The 17,130-nt window shown below is 41.0% G+C and overlaps 1 protein-coding gene across 3 annotated transcripts; it reads right to left on the bottom strand.

Annotated features, from left to right (window-relative positions):
- Window positions 1–18: 18 nt before the first annotated feature.
- LOC311297552 (E3 ubiquitin/ISG15 ligase TRIM25-like) lies at window positions 19–8,177 on the bottom strand. Of its 3 annotated transcripts, none has more exons than XM_084419889.1 (7): window positions 8,054–8,177; window positions 6,864–7,478; window positions 6,634–6,729; window positions 5,589–5,822; window positions 5,327–5,480; window positions 2,370–2,429; window positions 19–2,229 (listed from the first exon to the last, which is right to left on the bottom strand). In XM_084419889.1, the coding sequence occupies exons 2-7, from the start codon at window positions 7,422–7,424 to the stop codon at window positions 1,685–1,687; spliced, it is 1,650 nt and encodes a 549-aa protein (XP_084276015.1). In that variant the 5' UTR covers window positions 7,425–7,478; window positions 8,054–8,177; the 3' UTR covers window positions 19–1,684. The 3 variants fall into 3 exon arrangements, with proteins under 3 accessions (XP_084276015.1, XP_084276016.1, XP_084276017.1); XM_084419890.1 differs by having other exon boundaries at window positions 6,864–7,474; window positions 8,054–8,169; XM_084419891.1 differs by having other exon boundaries at window positions 6,864–7,462; window positions 8,054–8,114.
- Between the last annotated feature and the right edge of the window lie 8,953 nt (window positions 8,178–17,130).

Raw genomic sequence — 17,130 nt, 5'->3', positions numbered from 1 at the left:
ATTTTTATATTTTATATTAGGCTACTTATCATTTCCTTTCTATTGTTGGTCATTTCAGTGGTTTGAAAGGGATGTTTGTCTTCATGAGTAAGAGATATGAGAATGTGCCCATTTCAAGGTTTTTAACATCACAGGTTGTAAAGCAGTAATTTCCCATTGATTGTGCTTTGGTATAATAACAGTTGTTGGATTTGTACTGGTCAGACGAAGTCTAAGCATTAAAACATATGCAACTAAGATAATTCAATAAACACTGCTCTTTTTATTTTATTTTTGCTTTGTCTCCTGCTTCTGCTCTTCCTTGTCTTTCTCAGTCAAACTCTCAGGCTGATAGAAGACTGTTAATAGAGTTTTGCATACCAGAACAGACTTGCTGTTAACAGGTTTTACTGGTTTTGGACACCAGACAAACTTCCTGGTTTTCAGTGTGATAGAGTGAGAAAGAGAGAGGCATTGTTTATGTGAAGCCGTGACTTTGCAGTTTTGTTGCTCTACTCTGCTTAAAATCATACCGTATCTCTCGACACCAGTAATCAGTTGAATAATTTGTAATAACTTACAGAAAATGTGTTTCTTTGTTTGAACTGCTTCTAACACACTTACAGAAATCTGTGCATAAAATGATTAAATCATTGATGAATTCATATGTGTTGTACAATGTCATTGGCATCAAAACTTTCAGAAATAATTTGTTTCATTCAGATGCTGTGGAGAAAATAATAATCACACACAATCTCATATAGATCATGAATTCTGGAGACACAATATTTCCTAAAACAGACACATTTTCATCAAAAGATCACTTTTCTATTTTTCAAAATTACAACATTAATTACATACTAAACTGAGGAAAACTGGATTTTTCACAGGTTTTTTTTATCAAATTTTGAATTCCATGTTGTGTTTTATAGGGTTAAAGGAAATGTCCATAACCATAACCAGATAATACTGCAGGACAAATGATTTGCAAAAATAAATTTACAAACTAATTGATCCTGATGAACTGCATCAATTATTAAAAGCTGCAGTAAATAACCTTGCTTAAGTTGAGCACTTTTAGACACCAAGATGAAGAAAAGTTCACTGTAACATCTGATTCTGAAAAACCTGCCAATGAACCGATTTATTTAGTGACATCCAATCTAGATAAGGTGTTTGTGATAACTAAGAAAGTACATGACTTTAATCTACCAAACTAGAAAATACACTATGATTTTAAGGAAACTGTTTTACATATATATGTTTTACGTATGCAGAACTGCTGAATTTAAATGAATGTTTGATGTGTACATTTAACTTGTTTTTTTAACATAATGCCTTTATGTATAATGCATTACAAAAGTATTTTTATACAGTAATTATGCCTTGTAATACACCTTATAATGCATTGTATTATTTAATGAACCATTGTAACTAGTTATAATACATTATAATACTTATCTATTCATTAAAAACACCTTAAGTTTAGAAAGTGTAATGCATTGAAACACAGCAAACAAGCAATTTCAGAATCTGCAAATATTACAATGCATTCTAACTTTGGTTACAATTATTTATGAAATGATATAAAGCATTATAACCTACATTATGAATACCTTCATAATGTATTATACATTAGGGCTTTAAGTTAAGTGTTTCGTTTTTTTATCAAATACAGTCATGTAGATTTTAATGTGTAATTTTATTAAATTTTTAATTTTAAATTCTGCTCTTCTATGATCCTGACAGAAGAACCTTCTCCAGAATAAAACGCAGGGTATAAGGGTTCAGTGAAAGTGGTCTGGACTCTGTGAAGGAGAGTCATTGTGTCAGAGACGCTGTAGAAGGACAGAGTTCCTGCTCTGTGATCCAGATACACTCCTATTCTAGAGGAGCAGACAGCAGGGATTGAGACTCGCTTATTATCATGTGTGAAATAGACATTCTGGTGATCGAGTGACAATCTCCATGATTTTATGTTGCCACCAAGTCTACAATCTTCCCTTTTTCCTTTACGTCCAATTCCTTTGTAACAAACTGCTACAGACCAGTCGTCCCCACTGCACTCGACCTCCCAGTAACAGCGACTGTACAAACCCTCTCGACACAAGATATAAATATACCAATCAAATCTCTCTGGGTGATCAGGATACTGTTGCTCTTCAACTGAATGTGATGCTTTTCTGTTCCCTTCTGACAAGATTAGTTTTTTGTATGCAGTGTTTGGATCCAGTTGCAGTTGACAGAAATCTGAGGTAGAGGAATGAACACAAACATGGAGTTATGAACAGTATTATTATTATTATAACCTTAATATGTAACTTTGTATTTTTTGACTAATATCTATCAATTATCATGTACAGTATTTGTGAAGAAATCGCTCAACTTACATTGCAAAAATGTATTTGGAGTCTTTGGTTCTAGAGTCTGTGCAACATGAACATTTGACACTGAAAACATGAGAAGAAACTCAACTGTAAACTCAATATGAGGTGTAATCACACATAGTATGAATGAAACATTTTATTACCATAGGAAATAAAAGCATTCATATGGCGTTATTTTTTAGTCAAATGTCATGAGCGTGTAAGACATGCTCACGAGCACATTATGTTATTTCACACGCGCAAAAATGAACCTTCAGCTGGCATAATAAAAGTACTCGCGCACAAATTCAACAACCGAGAGGTGTACAGGTAGCTGCGAGCGAGCGCCTGGCATACGCTCATAGGTTAACTCTGCTTGTACAGTAGAATCCTGCTCGCGCGCACCGGGCTTCTGCTCGCGGAGTGCTGTTTTGCTCGCGCAGTGGATTTCTGCTCGCTCAGCTGATTTCTGCTCGCTCGAGTCTACATGACTTTTGACAATTTGGGGGCGGAAACCAAGGAGGGCACTGACCCTCTTATGATTGGTCACTTTCATCATGGAAAATCTTGGGAAATCCTAACCCCGCCCACCTTCTGACGCAGCGCGCGTCACTCAGCTCGCTCTGCTACTCCGGCTATCTATTTTAGACAACGAAATATGTGATAAAACACCATACTAACTCTTTTCGTTTTCATTTAAAGAAATCTTAAACATGATAGCCACACAAATGTGGTTCAGGCAACGCGTATTGATTATATTCACAGCACATTTCCTATTTATAAAAAAACAAACAAAATATAAAACACAAACCTGCCTCTTTTCGTTTTAAATATAATATAAAAACATTAAACATTTTAATATGGTCCAGGCAATATGTGCATTTGTACTAAACAACAGATTTTGCAGTAAACAACATTACAGTTTTTAAAATTTTTACATACAATTATTACAATTTAAAATGACAAAACTCAACCCAGTCTCTTTTTGTTAAATTTCAGTTTTTATCAATATTAGCCATTATAAAAGTATCCACCTTTTTCTGCTCAGTCTAAACAATGCGCGCTGCCATGACGACGACTCTGGTTGCCTACTTCCGGTTCGTAGCTTGACCTGTACTAGCAGCGAGAGAATGAGTTCAAGCTGAAGCTCCTCATGTGCAGTTGTTGGTTGTTTTAACAATTCAAAGAAGATTTCAAACTTTTTAGAAACTGAGTGTTTCGAACATAAGAAGGAGATAAGAATTTATTTTCTAAAGAGCCGTGAGTCAAAAGAACCGGCTCTTTTCAGTGAGCTGAGTCAAACGAGCCAAAATGTTTTTCACATCTGTCATGTTAACATGGACAAAAGACAATCTCACAACATCACATCCTTTTAAAAATAAAAACAGTAGCCTACAGTATACAGTAGTCATAACTGTATACTGTTAAAAGTCTAAACTGTATAATAGTCAAAAAATAATTTTATTATAATTGTATTTCATATAATATACAATAATGTAATTTTTACTTGTCCATAACAACCCGAAAACTTGCCTGCTTGCCTTGCACATCTAATTAATGGGCAAAGTTTTCCGACTTTTTTTCTTATGCTTCAGTTTTAACGCTAACACGTTTACTTTATTGAATGTATAGATACGGAACCGGACATGGGCATTATCTCCTTCTTATCTTATGCTCGAAACACTCAGCCTGCGTCCCAATGTGCATACTATCCATCCTAAATAGTATGTGACATTAGTAATTGTCAATACTATTTAGGGCAGATAGGGTGGATAGTATGCAGATTGGGACGCAGGGTCAGTTTCTAAAAAGTTTGAAATCTTCTTTGAATTGTTAAAACAACCAACAACTGCACATGAGGAGCTTGAACTCATTCTCTCGCTGCTAGTACAGGTCAAGCGCTACGAACCGGAAGTAGGCAACCGGAGTCGTCGTCATGGCAGCGTGCATTGTTTAGAGCAGAATAAGGTGGATAAGTAAAAGGTATAAGAAGCTATACAAATAAAGCAAACAATTCAGTCAAACATACAAAGTCAGCGCTCTAGTCTTACAACGGTAAAGTTAAATAGCTTATATGTATAGCTTTATTTATATAGCTTCTTATACCTTTTACATACTTTTATAATGGCTAATATTGATAAAAACTGAAATTTAACAAAAAGAGACTGGGTTGAGTTTTGTCATTTTAAATTGTAATAATTGTATGTAAAAATTTTAAAAACTGTAATGTTGTTTACTGCAAAATCTGTTGTTTAGTACAAATGCACATATTGCCTGGACCATATTAAAATGTTTAATGTTTTTATATTATATTTAAAACGAAAAGAGGCAGGTTTGTGTTTTATATATATATATATATATATATATATATATTTTATAAATAGGCAATGTGCTGTGAATATAATCAATACGCGTTGCCTGAACCACATTTGTGTGGCTATCATGTTTAAGATTTCTTTAAATGAAAACGAAAAGAGTTAGTATGGTGTTTTATCACATATTTCGTTGTCTAAAATAGATAGCCGGAGTAGCAGAGCGAGCTGAGTGACGCGCGCTGCGTCAGAAGGTGGGCGGGGTTAGGATTTCCCAAGATTTTCCATGATGAAAGTGACCAATCATAAGAGGGTCAGTGCCCTCCTTGGTTTCCGCCCCCAAATTGTCAAAAGTCATGTAGACTCGAGCGAGCAGAAATCAGCTGAGCGAGCAGAAATCCACTGCGCGAGCAAAACAGCACTCCGCGAGCAGAAGCCCGGTGCGCGCGAGCAGGATTCCACTGTACAAGCAGAGTTAACCTATGAGCGTATGCCAGGCGCTCGCTCGCAGCTACCTGTACACCTCTCGGTTGTTGAATTTGTGCGCGAGTACTTTTATCATGCCAGCTGAAGGTTCATTTTTGCGCGTGTGAAATAACATAATGTGCTCGTGAGCATGTCTTACACGCTCATGACATTTGACTAAAAAAAAACGCCATACATTCAGACCTTCTCGGGATATTATGGCTGTTTGCTGATGACAGACGTCCTCCAAAACCTCCTTAAACGCTGAGATTGAAACGTCTTTAAAAGACAGATGAGTGTGTTGAGTGAAGCTGGGAACGTCTTCAAATGTGGGTAAAACACACACAGACTGACAGCTCTGAAATGAGAATATTAAAAATAATTAAGACTTTTCCAGAACATAAAACAAGCACGGTATAATAGTGTTTAAATTTATGGATAATTCTCAACATTTTTGCATCATTACCTTCAGACACTGGATCTGATCATCATTAATCAGAAGTATGTCAATCTCTGCTTGTCTTTTTCTGAGTTCTGTCAGCTCTTGATCCAGATGTTTGTGAAGTTCCTCTGCTCGATCTATCTCAGTCTTCTCCTGAGCTCTGATCTGCTCTTTAATCTCAGAGCGTTTCTTCTCAAGAGAGCAGATGAGCTCAGTGAAGACCTTCTCAATGTCCTCCATGGTCTCTAGTGCTGAACTCTGTCAGAGACACAAAGATCTGATCATGCAGACAGGAACAACAGCCTGTATTTATGAGACTAATTTCAATTATACCATGGTCTGGGTGAATACTCGATTCTGATTGGCTGCAGGGTGTCCATTAAAAAGTGATAGAGGACACCTAGTAAATAAACCGTCAGGCGTAACCAGGGAAACCAAGTTATTGTTTGTAAAAACTTTAGATTTCGATTGTAAAACTAATTAAAATATAAACTAATGTTTTAAAAATTTGTTATTTGGCAAGTGACCATTGTATAAGCGGGTTAATGCCCTTAGAGGTGTCCATTGTCAGGTATTAATGGACTTCGGCGGAGGCAAATTAATGGACCTCCGCTGCGCGTCGGGCGGGTCACGCCTCGCCATCGTCCATTAATACCTGACAATGGACACCTCGTCGGGCATTAACCCTTACTTAAATTACTCCATTATCATAAATATTTTCCAAATTCAGACAGTGATTATGCATTCTATCAGACAAATGAACTGGTAAAACTAAAATGTTACATGTTTATACCGGATTAGTTTTCCGGTTATTTGCAAACATAAATGATAAAACTACAAATAACTGAAAGTGACATTACCGGAAAAAATGGCTACTTTTGCATGCGCAAAAACGACATAAATCAGGAAACATTTGCATTACACATATTTTGTTGTTGTTGTTTGTATGAGTGAGTTTTCGCTTTTGTTTTTCCGCTGCAAGTGTTGCTTAAGATTCTCCGTAGGATACTCTAATAATATATCACTTTTACAAGAGTTGTAAACATCACTGTCATCTTCTGATACTCACTTTAAAAGACTTCACAGCTTCACTGAGTTCCTGCTGACCTCTCTCTCGCTCCTGGATCAGCTTCTGACACGACATCTTTATCTCCTTTAACTCTTTCTGAAGATGTTAACATAAAAGAAGTAGGTTAGTATCTCAGTAAATTTAAATTGGTCATTTAAATAAATAAATAAATAACTTTGACTAAAAAATTTAATAAAAGAAATCTACCTGAAATTATAAGCATTGATTACCTTTTTACTAGCCCATTCTGAATCCACAGACACCACACTGTGGTTTTTGTGACGGTCAATCATACACAAGTAACAAATACATTGATGATCATCCTGACAGTAAATCTCCAGAAGTTTCCCATGACTGAGACAGATGTTCTCCTGAATGTGTCTGGAAGCTTCGACTAGTTTGTGCTTCATAAACGCAGGAGATTGATAGTGAGGCTGCAGGTGAGTTTGACAGAAGGAGGCCAAGCACTGCAGACAGGACTTTACAGCTCTGTTCTTCTCTGTAGTGCAAACATCACACTCCACAGCAGCCGTTTGTAGGGACGTCTTCTGCAGCGTCTCCATCATCTCAGCTATCAGAGTGTTCTTCTTCAGTAGAGGTCTCTGACTGAAGCTCTCTCTGCATTGGGGACAGCGGTACGGCGGCCCCTGCTCCTTCTGGCCCCAGCAGTCAGTAATACAGCTCATACAGTAACTGTGTCCACAGGGAATCGTCACCGGCTCCTTCAGAGGATCCAAACAGACTGGACAGCTGAACTGATCCACATACGGACTCGCTGCAGATTCAGACATTTCTGTGCAGTGTTCAAAGATGAACAGCTTCTCAGCTTCTGTAATAAGGGCTGTCTAGCCAAGAAAATCAGTTATTTGTCTTTTACTTGAGTGAAAGTATGGATACTGACGAGATTTTACAAAGTCCGAGAATAACCAAATAAATAATTTGAGAAAAGCCTAATCACAATTTGAATCACAATGTTTACATTTTTTAACTGAGGGGAAATAAATTCTGTTCTCTGCTCAACTGCAGGCTCTAAATGCTGTTGTATGCTGTCAATAGAGCTTAACTTGTATTTATCCAGAATAGTCTTATTAGTCATGATCACCACAGAAATAGGTTTGTATTTTTAAACAATCTTTGAAATCGTAAAGAGTAAAAAGTATAGTTTTGAGGTAGGCCTATGTAATCGAGTATTTCAATTCAATAGTAACTCACTTATGTTTTCATTAGACAACTAAGTATACAAAAATAATTGTTTAGCAATGAAGTACAAAGCAAAATGTTGTTTCATCAGGGCTGTTACAAGTTACAGCATTAGAAAAACTGTACACAAATAGGCTAAGTTACATATTTGCACGCGATTTCTTTTTAAAAGCAGACAACATGATAAAGTCATAATCTTTGGATCTTATGAAGTCCTTACCTCGACAGAAATTCAACTCAAATATGACTTGCGTTAAAGCTTATAAAGCTTTTGACACAAAGAGCAGCGGTGTTGAAAAATAGCCTAAGTTTCATTTCTCTTGAATTCAAATACTTCCTGGTTCTCAGCACGTAAACAAAATGGGCGTGTGTTCTGTGTGAGATAATGAGAGAAAGAGTAATAAAAAATATATATACCCCTGATCGACTGGTGAACATTATTTAACTGTAATTATTAAACGTAGACATTTATATACTGTATATATATTTATAAAATATGTGTTCTAGACATAAAACATTAATTAAAAAAAGCCCACAATTAAAGATAATTAAGTAGTTTATCTCGTAACGTTACTGGGATAATGACTCTGCTCTTGGGTTAACTTAACACAGCTGACATTTGATTTCTGCTGAATATATAAAATATGACTTATGTTTGATGATCTAATGTAAAATACTAAATTAAGTATTTAATGTAAATCTATGTATTTTGTATTTTTAGATAAATAATTGAACAAAGACAGATTAAATGACAAAATCTCAGTCAAAGAAATACATCTGAATTACACTACAGTTCTCTAAATTATACATAAGCCTGTATTTTAGTCGAAGGAATGTCATCATAATATTAATAAACTATGAATTTAGATTAAAATGGCTGCACTTAATTGACTTACAAGTTGATAAATAATACAGATGTCTGAATGTGCATCTAATTTATAGAATTATTAAATAACGATTCCATACATTATTGAACCGTCATTTATAAACATACTAATTTGTTAGTACTAGACTTAGACACACAATTGAAGATCATGTTTAAATGTAGTTTTGTATTTTTGTGAAATATGTTAATTTTCTAACAGAAAAGTATGTAAACACAGACAAACAAAGTGCTTACATGTGGCTCGAGAGCAATTGTAACACAATTTCATCTAAACTTAAGACAGCAGAATAAAATAAAAACTGTGCTTCCAAAAAGCAACTTTCATAAATCAAAAACAGTATTTTGTCGAAAACTTCGTCTCAGGTGAAATAATTGAGCTCCTTTTCTACAGACAGCGAAAGAATCCTACTGAGCATGTGCAGATTAAGTGGCATCACTTGTTTCTGATTGGAGGAATTGAGTGTGTTAAAATTGCCCACTATTGTCTCCATCAAACCGAAGTAGAACAACAAATATAAAGATGAATCTTTTGAAGAAACATTGCTATGTATTAGGTGTCGCCCAGCCCGCAGCTCTACATATCTGTCAGTGAGGCGCCTTGAGCCAGCGCCCAGGAGGAAGCAACACTTCTAGTTGAGTATGCTCGCAACCCGGGGTCTCAGGATAACGTGAGAGTTGGCCGGCCCAAATTCTAGGCACGATTCGTTGACCGACAATGCTTGCAGGTCCTCTACCCTCTTGATGGAAGCCAGGGCAGTCAAGAGCACTGTCTTTAGTGACAAGATCTTTAACTCAGCTGACTGCAGTGGTTCAAAGGGAGGTCTCTGCAGTGCGCTGAGCACCAGAAACAGGTCCCAAGAGGGTATAGGGGGGGGCGAGGCGGATTCAGTCTCCTCACTCCCCTCAGGAACCTGACGATCAGGTCATGCTTTCCCAACGACTTACCTTCAATTGCATCGTGATGTGCGGCAATAGCGGCAACATACACCTTCAGGGTGGAGGGAGACAGCCTTCGCTCCAAACCATCTTGCAGGAAGGAAAGCACGATCGGACATCTTAGGGGGTCTTCCCGGTGGGAAGAACACCATTCAACGAATAGGTTCCACTTCAAAGCATAGAGGCGCCTCGTTGAGGGGGCTCTAGCAGAAGTGATGGTGTCTACCACCGCTTGGGGCAGATCACCTAGAACCTCCACGTCCCATCCAGGGACCAGACATGGATTTTCCAGAGGTCTGGACGCGGGTGCCATAGAGTGCCCCGTCTCTGAGAAAGGAGGAATGGGGCAAGGAGGTGCTGTCGCGAGGAGCATGAGTTCTGGAAACCAGGTCCGGTTGGGCCAATACGGCGCAACTAACAAGACCTGCTCCTCGTCCTCCCTGACTTTGCACAAAGTCTGTGCGAGAAGGCTCACTGGGGGAAACGTATAGTTGCGTAGGCCCAGGGGCCAGCTGTGCGCCAATGCATCCGTGCCGAGGGTCCCCTCGGTCAGGGAATAAAACAACTGGCAATGGGTCGAGTCCGGAGAGGCAAACAGATCTATCTGAGCGGCTCAGAAGAAGTCCCATATCAGCTGGACCACCTGGGGATGGAGACGCCACTCTCTATAAGTGGTATATAAGTGGCACGAAGCAACCTCAGATGCTTCTGACTCCTGTAACAACCCCTTTTTTTTTAGGTGTTACACTGAGGAGGTTCAACAGAAATTTGACCAGTACTGAAAAATAAAACCACTTCATTCAAACAAATATTCCTTTTTCCCTTTTTTATTCCATAAGTGCATACTATATAATTCCTCCAACAATAAACAAATATACTGAAACAAACAGTCTTTATCTCTGAGTTGGTGTGACAAAATAATAAATGAAACTTAACGTCAATGACCAGTCTTTAGATGAGCAGAGATGATGATGATGATGATGAGATGAGATGAGATGAGTTTAAATCCACAAGGTTATTTGAGAGCGACGCAATGATATACTCCAATAATCCAAAATGAAGGTGAGGTGAAGTTAGTCAATGGCTCCTGTATGGTAACCCCCAGATCCCTAACTCTCGTTCCTCAGAGATGTATAGCGGATCATCCAAACATAGTGCAATAGAGCACAACAAGAGTTGTGTTGGTCCAATAATGATAATGACTGATAATGAAAGTCCTTTCTACCAAAGAAAGCAAAATATAACATCAGACATTATTCATTTCAAATACAACAATATACAGTTAAACAATACTCACATTTGAGCATAAACTCTACGAGTTCTCAAACGGACTTCCAACAGCTAGCAGGTAGCATAAAAGTTAACCACGAGGTTTCCTTCTACCAAACTGAACTGACTTGTTCATGGGTTTTTCCAGGTTTATATTTGGTTGCCCTCTTGCACTAGTGCCCTCTAGCGGCTTGTAGTGGTATTACGTTAAACCCAGATACTCATTTTTATTCAATAGCCAGAGGAAAATCAATAAAAAAAACACAGGTAACGTTTTATACTGTTACACTCCATAGGAGGGGATGGCGGGCGAGTTGCGACATGCGGCGGGAGCGTAGACCACCTTGACGGTTGATGTACTCAACGGTCGCAGTGCTGTCCGCACGGACCAGTGCGTACTTGCCCTGTAGCGCCCCTTTGAGGTGGCCCAGCGCAAGGCGTACTGTGAGCAACTCGAGGCAATTAATGTGCCAATGCAGTTGAGGCCCCGTCCACAGACCTGAAACTGCATGCCCGTTGTACGTGGCCCCCCAGCCGGTGGCAGAGGCATCCGTGAAGACCACAGCATGCCTAGACACTTGTTCTAGGGGAACACCTGCCCGTAGAAATTAAGGGTCCGACCATGGGCTGAAGGTTTGGAGGCAGTGCGGGGTGACATGCACCTGGTACGTGCTGCTCTGCCACGCCCATCTCGGGACTCGGCCATGAAGCCAGTGCTGAAGCGGTCTCATATGAAGCAATCCGAGCTGCGTTACTGCGGCTGTGGATGCCATTTGCCCCAGGAGCCTCTGAAAAAGTTTCAGTGGGACCGCCGTCCTGCTCTTGATTGTACTCAAGCAGTTCAACACTGACTGGGCGTGCTCCTCTGTGAGTCACGCTGTCTGGTTGACCGAGTCCAACTCCATACCGAGATTAGAGATCCTCTGCGCAGGGGAGAGTTTGCTCTTGTCCCAGTTGACCCGAAGGCCCAACAGGCTGAGGCAGGACTGTAGTACGGACTGTAGTCCGGTCTTGGACTCGAGTCCGGACTCGAGACAGTTTTTCTATGGTCTCGGACTTGTCTCGGACTCACTGGTATTCGGACTTGGACTTGTCTCAGTCTCGACCACTGCTCTTGCCAAATATGGCTTTTGGTCTCGACCGAGTCCAGGTGTCTTCATTATGTTCCCAGTAAGCACACATATGTCGCCGCTTGATGAAACTTTTTTTCATTTGATTGGTTCAACCGCCATCCGCCCGAATTTAATTAAAATATTATTTTTCGTCACGTCATCCGCCCGATCCGCGGTTTATCCGCATCTCTAGTGTGTGTGTGTTTGTGTGAGTTGGCTCGGCCTGCCCTCATGCAGTTTAATTGGTTGACATCGCGTGTATGATTGACAGGAACAGAATGTGAGGCTGATCAGACAGTCGAAACGAATGTGTGTGCGCCTTTAGACCTATATAATTATTTTTTTGTTGTTCTTTGAATTAGTCAAATATTTTAAATAAAATTAAAATCAGTCATTATTTCATTATTACATAATGATTTAATTTCTATAGGCTATATTTTTTTAAATAGAGTCGGCTCTCCAGATATGCGAGCCAGCTCCCGACGCACCTACAAGAGCCGGCTCTTAGATCCGGCTCATTCGCGAACGACCCATCACTACTAATAACCAATTTAGATTATCTTCGCACAAATGCTTGTATACTGTTAAGTACACAACTATACTGTGCAAAATGGTTCTTATGAATTTCTTAAACAACTTCCTGATGAATTTATTTTAAAATTCTGCAGTTTGTTCTCAAATAAAAAGAACATATGTTAAATTACACTGTGTTCATTGTTGTTTAACCAAATTTTTATGTTTTCTGAAAATACATGTGTTTCCTATTAACACACGTCCAAATAACAATATAATACAATACAATATTTTTTTTCAGGGAAGGCATAAACCAACCATAGGGGTACACTCTGTAATACTGGTCACTTCTTTTCTACACTACTGTACATCTGGAATGAAGCTATATTGTCATTTAGTTGCTCAAATGCTCAGTACTAGTACCTAGCAGTGGTAAAAGTAGTGGGTTGGTGTTTGTATATCAGTTCTAACACTGCTATTATGAGGTATCACCATATGTCATCATTCTGTTTTCTTTAGATTAGAAGATTATCAAGGGGAATGTCTATACTTAAAAATCCTGGGTGTTGTGACACTGTTTTTGCTTTTAAATCAACAAATAATAACCCAAAATGATTGTCCTGATAATGTCATGCATAAGACTTTTTTTTCCTGTCCTGGACTTGGTCTTGACTCGGACTCGAACCTTTTTGGACTCGGTCTTGTCTTGGACTCAAACCTCTTTGGACTTGGTCTTGACTTGACTAGTCCTGGTCTTGGACTCGACAAAGGTGGTCTTGACTACTCAGCCCTAGGCTGAGGTGACGGAGCACCATGTCCCTGTGTTTGCACAACTGATCTTGCGACTGAGCCAGGATCAGCCAGTCGTCAAGATAGTTGAGAATACGAACGACAGGGACAGCCCAAAGGGCAGGACTTTGTACTGATATGCCCGACCATCGAACGCAAACCGCAGGAACGGTCTGTGTCGAGGAAGAATCAAGACATGAAAGTACGTGTCTTTCAGGTCGATCGCTACGAACCAGTCTTGGGGACGGATGCATTCGAAAATGCGTTTCTGCGTGAGCATCTTGAACGGGAGCTTGTGCAGGGCCTGATTCAAGGTTCGCAGGTCCAAGATTGGCCGTAGCCCACAGCCTTTCTTGGGTACAATGAAATAGGCGCTGTAGAACCCTGTCTTCATATCGGCTGGAGGAACCGGCTCGATCGCGTCCTTCGCCAGTAGGACATCGATCTCTGCCCGCAAGACTTGGGAGGGCACCGGGCAAACTGAATTGCATAGCCGAGTCTGATGGTACGGATGAGCCAGCGAGACGGGCTGGGAAGCGCTAGCCAGGCTCCCAGGCACCGTGCAAGCGGGACCAACGGGACCACAGACGTACCCGGGGTGGGGCAGCGAGGTGGAACACAGGGACTCGGCTCGGGAGGCACTGAGGCGGCCCGAAGCGGAGTCTGAGTGTGTTGTGACACTCTTACCTGGTTCCAGGGTGGAGCAGAGGGTGCGTGGGAAGGCTTGGTGGCATCCCCGAGCCGCACTCTGCTGCCCGCTGGCGATGGAAGAGGGGGAAAGGAGTGGCAAGGCATGGGAGCATCGCTCACTGCAATCCGCGCCCTCTTGTGACCCAGAGATGGAAGAAATTGCTCTTTTATTGAAAATGTGGCCGGCGGAACAGAAACAAAACGAAACAAAAGGTTCTCCACCTGGTCCTCCTCCGGGGGAGGGAGAGGTGCGGACACTATCTCCCGAAGAGCAACTTCCTCCATCGCTGGGTCGCCCGTCTCAGGGCTGCTTGCCCTTACGCTTGCCGCCAGATTTAGCGGGGGCCTGGACGGGCTGGGTGCTCCTCTTGCGACCGGCCACCTGCTGCCTGGGTGGAGGCTGCTGCTGTTTAGGCTGAGCAGGGGCGGAGGCGCCCGCAGGGGGGCGCCCTCTCCGATGAGCAGACAGAGGCACCGCTGACGACGACTGGGTGGAGACAGCAGCTGGTCGTCGGGGCAGGATGTGCTTAATCGCCTCTGTCTGCTTCTGTGCTGAGGAAAACTGCTGGGCAAAGTTTTCCACAGCGTCGCCGAAGAGGCCGGCCTGGCAGACAGGGGCATTGATGAACCGCACTTTGTCGGGCTCACGCATGTCTGCCAAGGTCAGCCACAGGTGTCGGTCCTGGACCACTAACGTGGACATGGCCCGACCCAGGGAGCGTGCAGTGACTTTCATCGCCCGGAGGGCGAGGTCGTTGCTGTACGCAGTTCCTGCATAACCCCTGGGCCGGAACTACCCTTGGGCAATTCCTTGAGCGCCTTGGCCTAGTAGACCTACAGGAGCGCCATGTCATGCAGGGCGGAGGCAGCTTCTCCACAGGCTGAGCAAGACGGTGGCACCGCCGACGACGACTGGGTGGAGACAGCAGCAGCAGGCGTGGATTTCCCCCGGGAGGGTAGGCGTGGATCATCCGGTGGAGCCCCAAAATAAATTACTGGGGCCGCCGTGGGCTCTTGGGGGCTCCGCTGGTGGTGTTACAGAGGAGTGAGGGGCCCGAGGAGACCGGCTCGGCGGGTTACCTCTCACTGTGATTCCTCAGGTCACCAATGCTATTAACCAAAGTAGGCTTTTTCTGCTGGGCAGAAGAAGCGCTAGATCGGGGAATAAGCGAAGGGGCTCCACCTCTTTTGATGTAACGGAGTCTCGACCGTAACGCCGCGATGGTCATCTTCCCGCAATGAGAACATGAGTCATCCATGAGCGCCATTTCAGCGTGCCTATAGTCAGCTGGAGTCAAACATTGGCCGCATCCAGAAACACACAATCTGAATGACATCTTGAAAAAGATGCAGACAGATCGTTTTAGCTCTTTTAGATGTGCTCTGAGGTGCTGAAACGAACAGGGAGATAGCCACACCAGGAATGCAACCCAATGTGAGCACTCACTCTCGATCGTCACGCCCACCGAACCGACAAAGCTGTGAAAACAGCTGTTTATGCTCTGAAGAGAAGACGCAGAGAGATTGCGACCCTCGCTGTCAGCGCCATCACACCAACACCACGAACCAGAGATTCTTCTTGGCAGAGACTTGAAGACACTCAGTAGATCTTTGCAGGAGACAGGAACAGCATACACCATCTGGCTCCGAAGCAAAAGACAAGGATGCGAGGCACCTGCTGCTCGTTATATGCTCGCGCCGCGATGCACAGCAGCTGGTGCAATTATCGCATGGCAATATGCATTGGCTCGTTTTATTTCACTCGAAGTAGATAGGCTCTCGCAAGCGATCCCCATTCGTCAGAATCACTTCTGACTCAAAACATAGTGAGCTGACGAAGGGGAAACAGCCATTTCCATTGTCACAGATGTTGTTCAAATCCAAAGTGATTATGCTTTCAGTCTAATGAAATTGGCGAGATTAAAATGTTGTGATGGTCTGTGGTATTTGTGATTTGACCAGTCATCTGGTCCTCGTACTAATACTCACGACTTCAAAAGTTTATAAGACTTCACAGCTTCACTGAGTTCCTGCTGACCTCTCTCTCGCTCCTGGATCAGCTTCTGACATGACACCTTTATCTCCTTTAACTCTTTCTGAAGATGTTCACATGCAAAGTTAATATGTAAAAGAAAGATTGAGCTGCAAGTAGCAATAATCGGGGATTAAATCCACAAAAATGCAAATGCAAAATTTTGTTTATGCACAATAAAATGTAATGCCATCTGTATACTTGTCCGATTAGGGGATGGGATAAACAAGTTAAACATAAAACTACAAATTACAGATGAACATGAACATAAACATTTACCTTTTGATTTGTCCATTCAGATTGAAAAATGTAATATTCCATGTAAATATATGTGTTTTGACAATTTAGTTAAATAATTGAATAATGACTAATTATTGAATAATGACAGACAAATTAAATGAACAACAGAACAAAATCTCAAATAAATCTGAATGACACTAGTCTAAGTTATACATAAACCTGTGGATTCTTAAGAAAATGTTTCCTAAAACAGCAACATTCCCACTTTGAATTAACCAAAATATCACTGTTATTAACACAAATGCACCATTTCATTTAACTTTCTCTGTATTAATATAGGGGGAGAACGGGAGACTGTTTTTATTTATTTTTTTGTCTTTAGTTTCCTTCATAACTCACAGATTACTTGAATTACACTAGTCATCTTTTGATACAAGAAACAAATATACGTGCACTAATAAATAATACAACTGATATATTTCCACAAATAAGGACAAGACTATAATATTAAATTAAATGCAAGAAGTCCGTTACAATTGCCCCCTTGCTGAGTGGTTGTAAATGTTTGGGGGCAATTGTAACACTTAAAAATAAGTTAAATGAACCCACTATATCTCAAATAAAAGCCTACCTCAAAGTAATCACTACACTGCTGTAGTATCTAATGTTACTTTTTTGTACATGGTTCAAATTCTTTTAGATATCAGGCATCATATGCATTCAGAAGCAAAAAGTCTATTACTATTTTTGCAGAAGACTAGGCAACTATTCTATTGGTAACTATATTTTAATTTAAATATATATTTTACTCAAATACATTTATCACCTGA

Source organism: Rutilus rutilus (genome assembly GCF_951802725.1).
Source record: "Rutilus rutilus genome assembly, chromosome: 9".
NCBI lineage: Eukaryota > Metazoa > Chordata > Actinopteri > Cypriniformes > Leuciscidae > Rutilus > Rutilus rutilus.
This window is presented reverse-complemented; position numbering and strand designations above follow the sequence as displayed.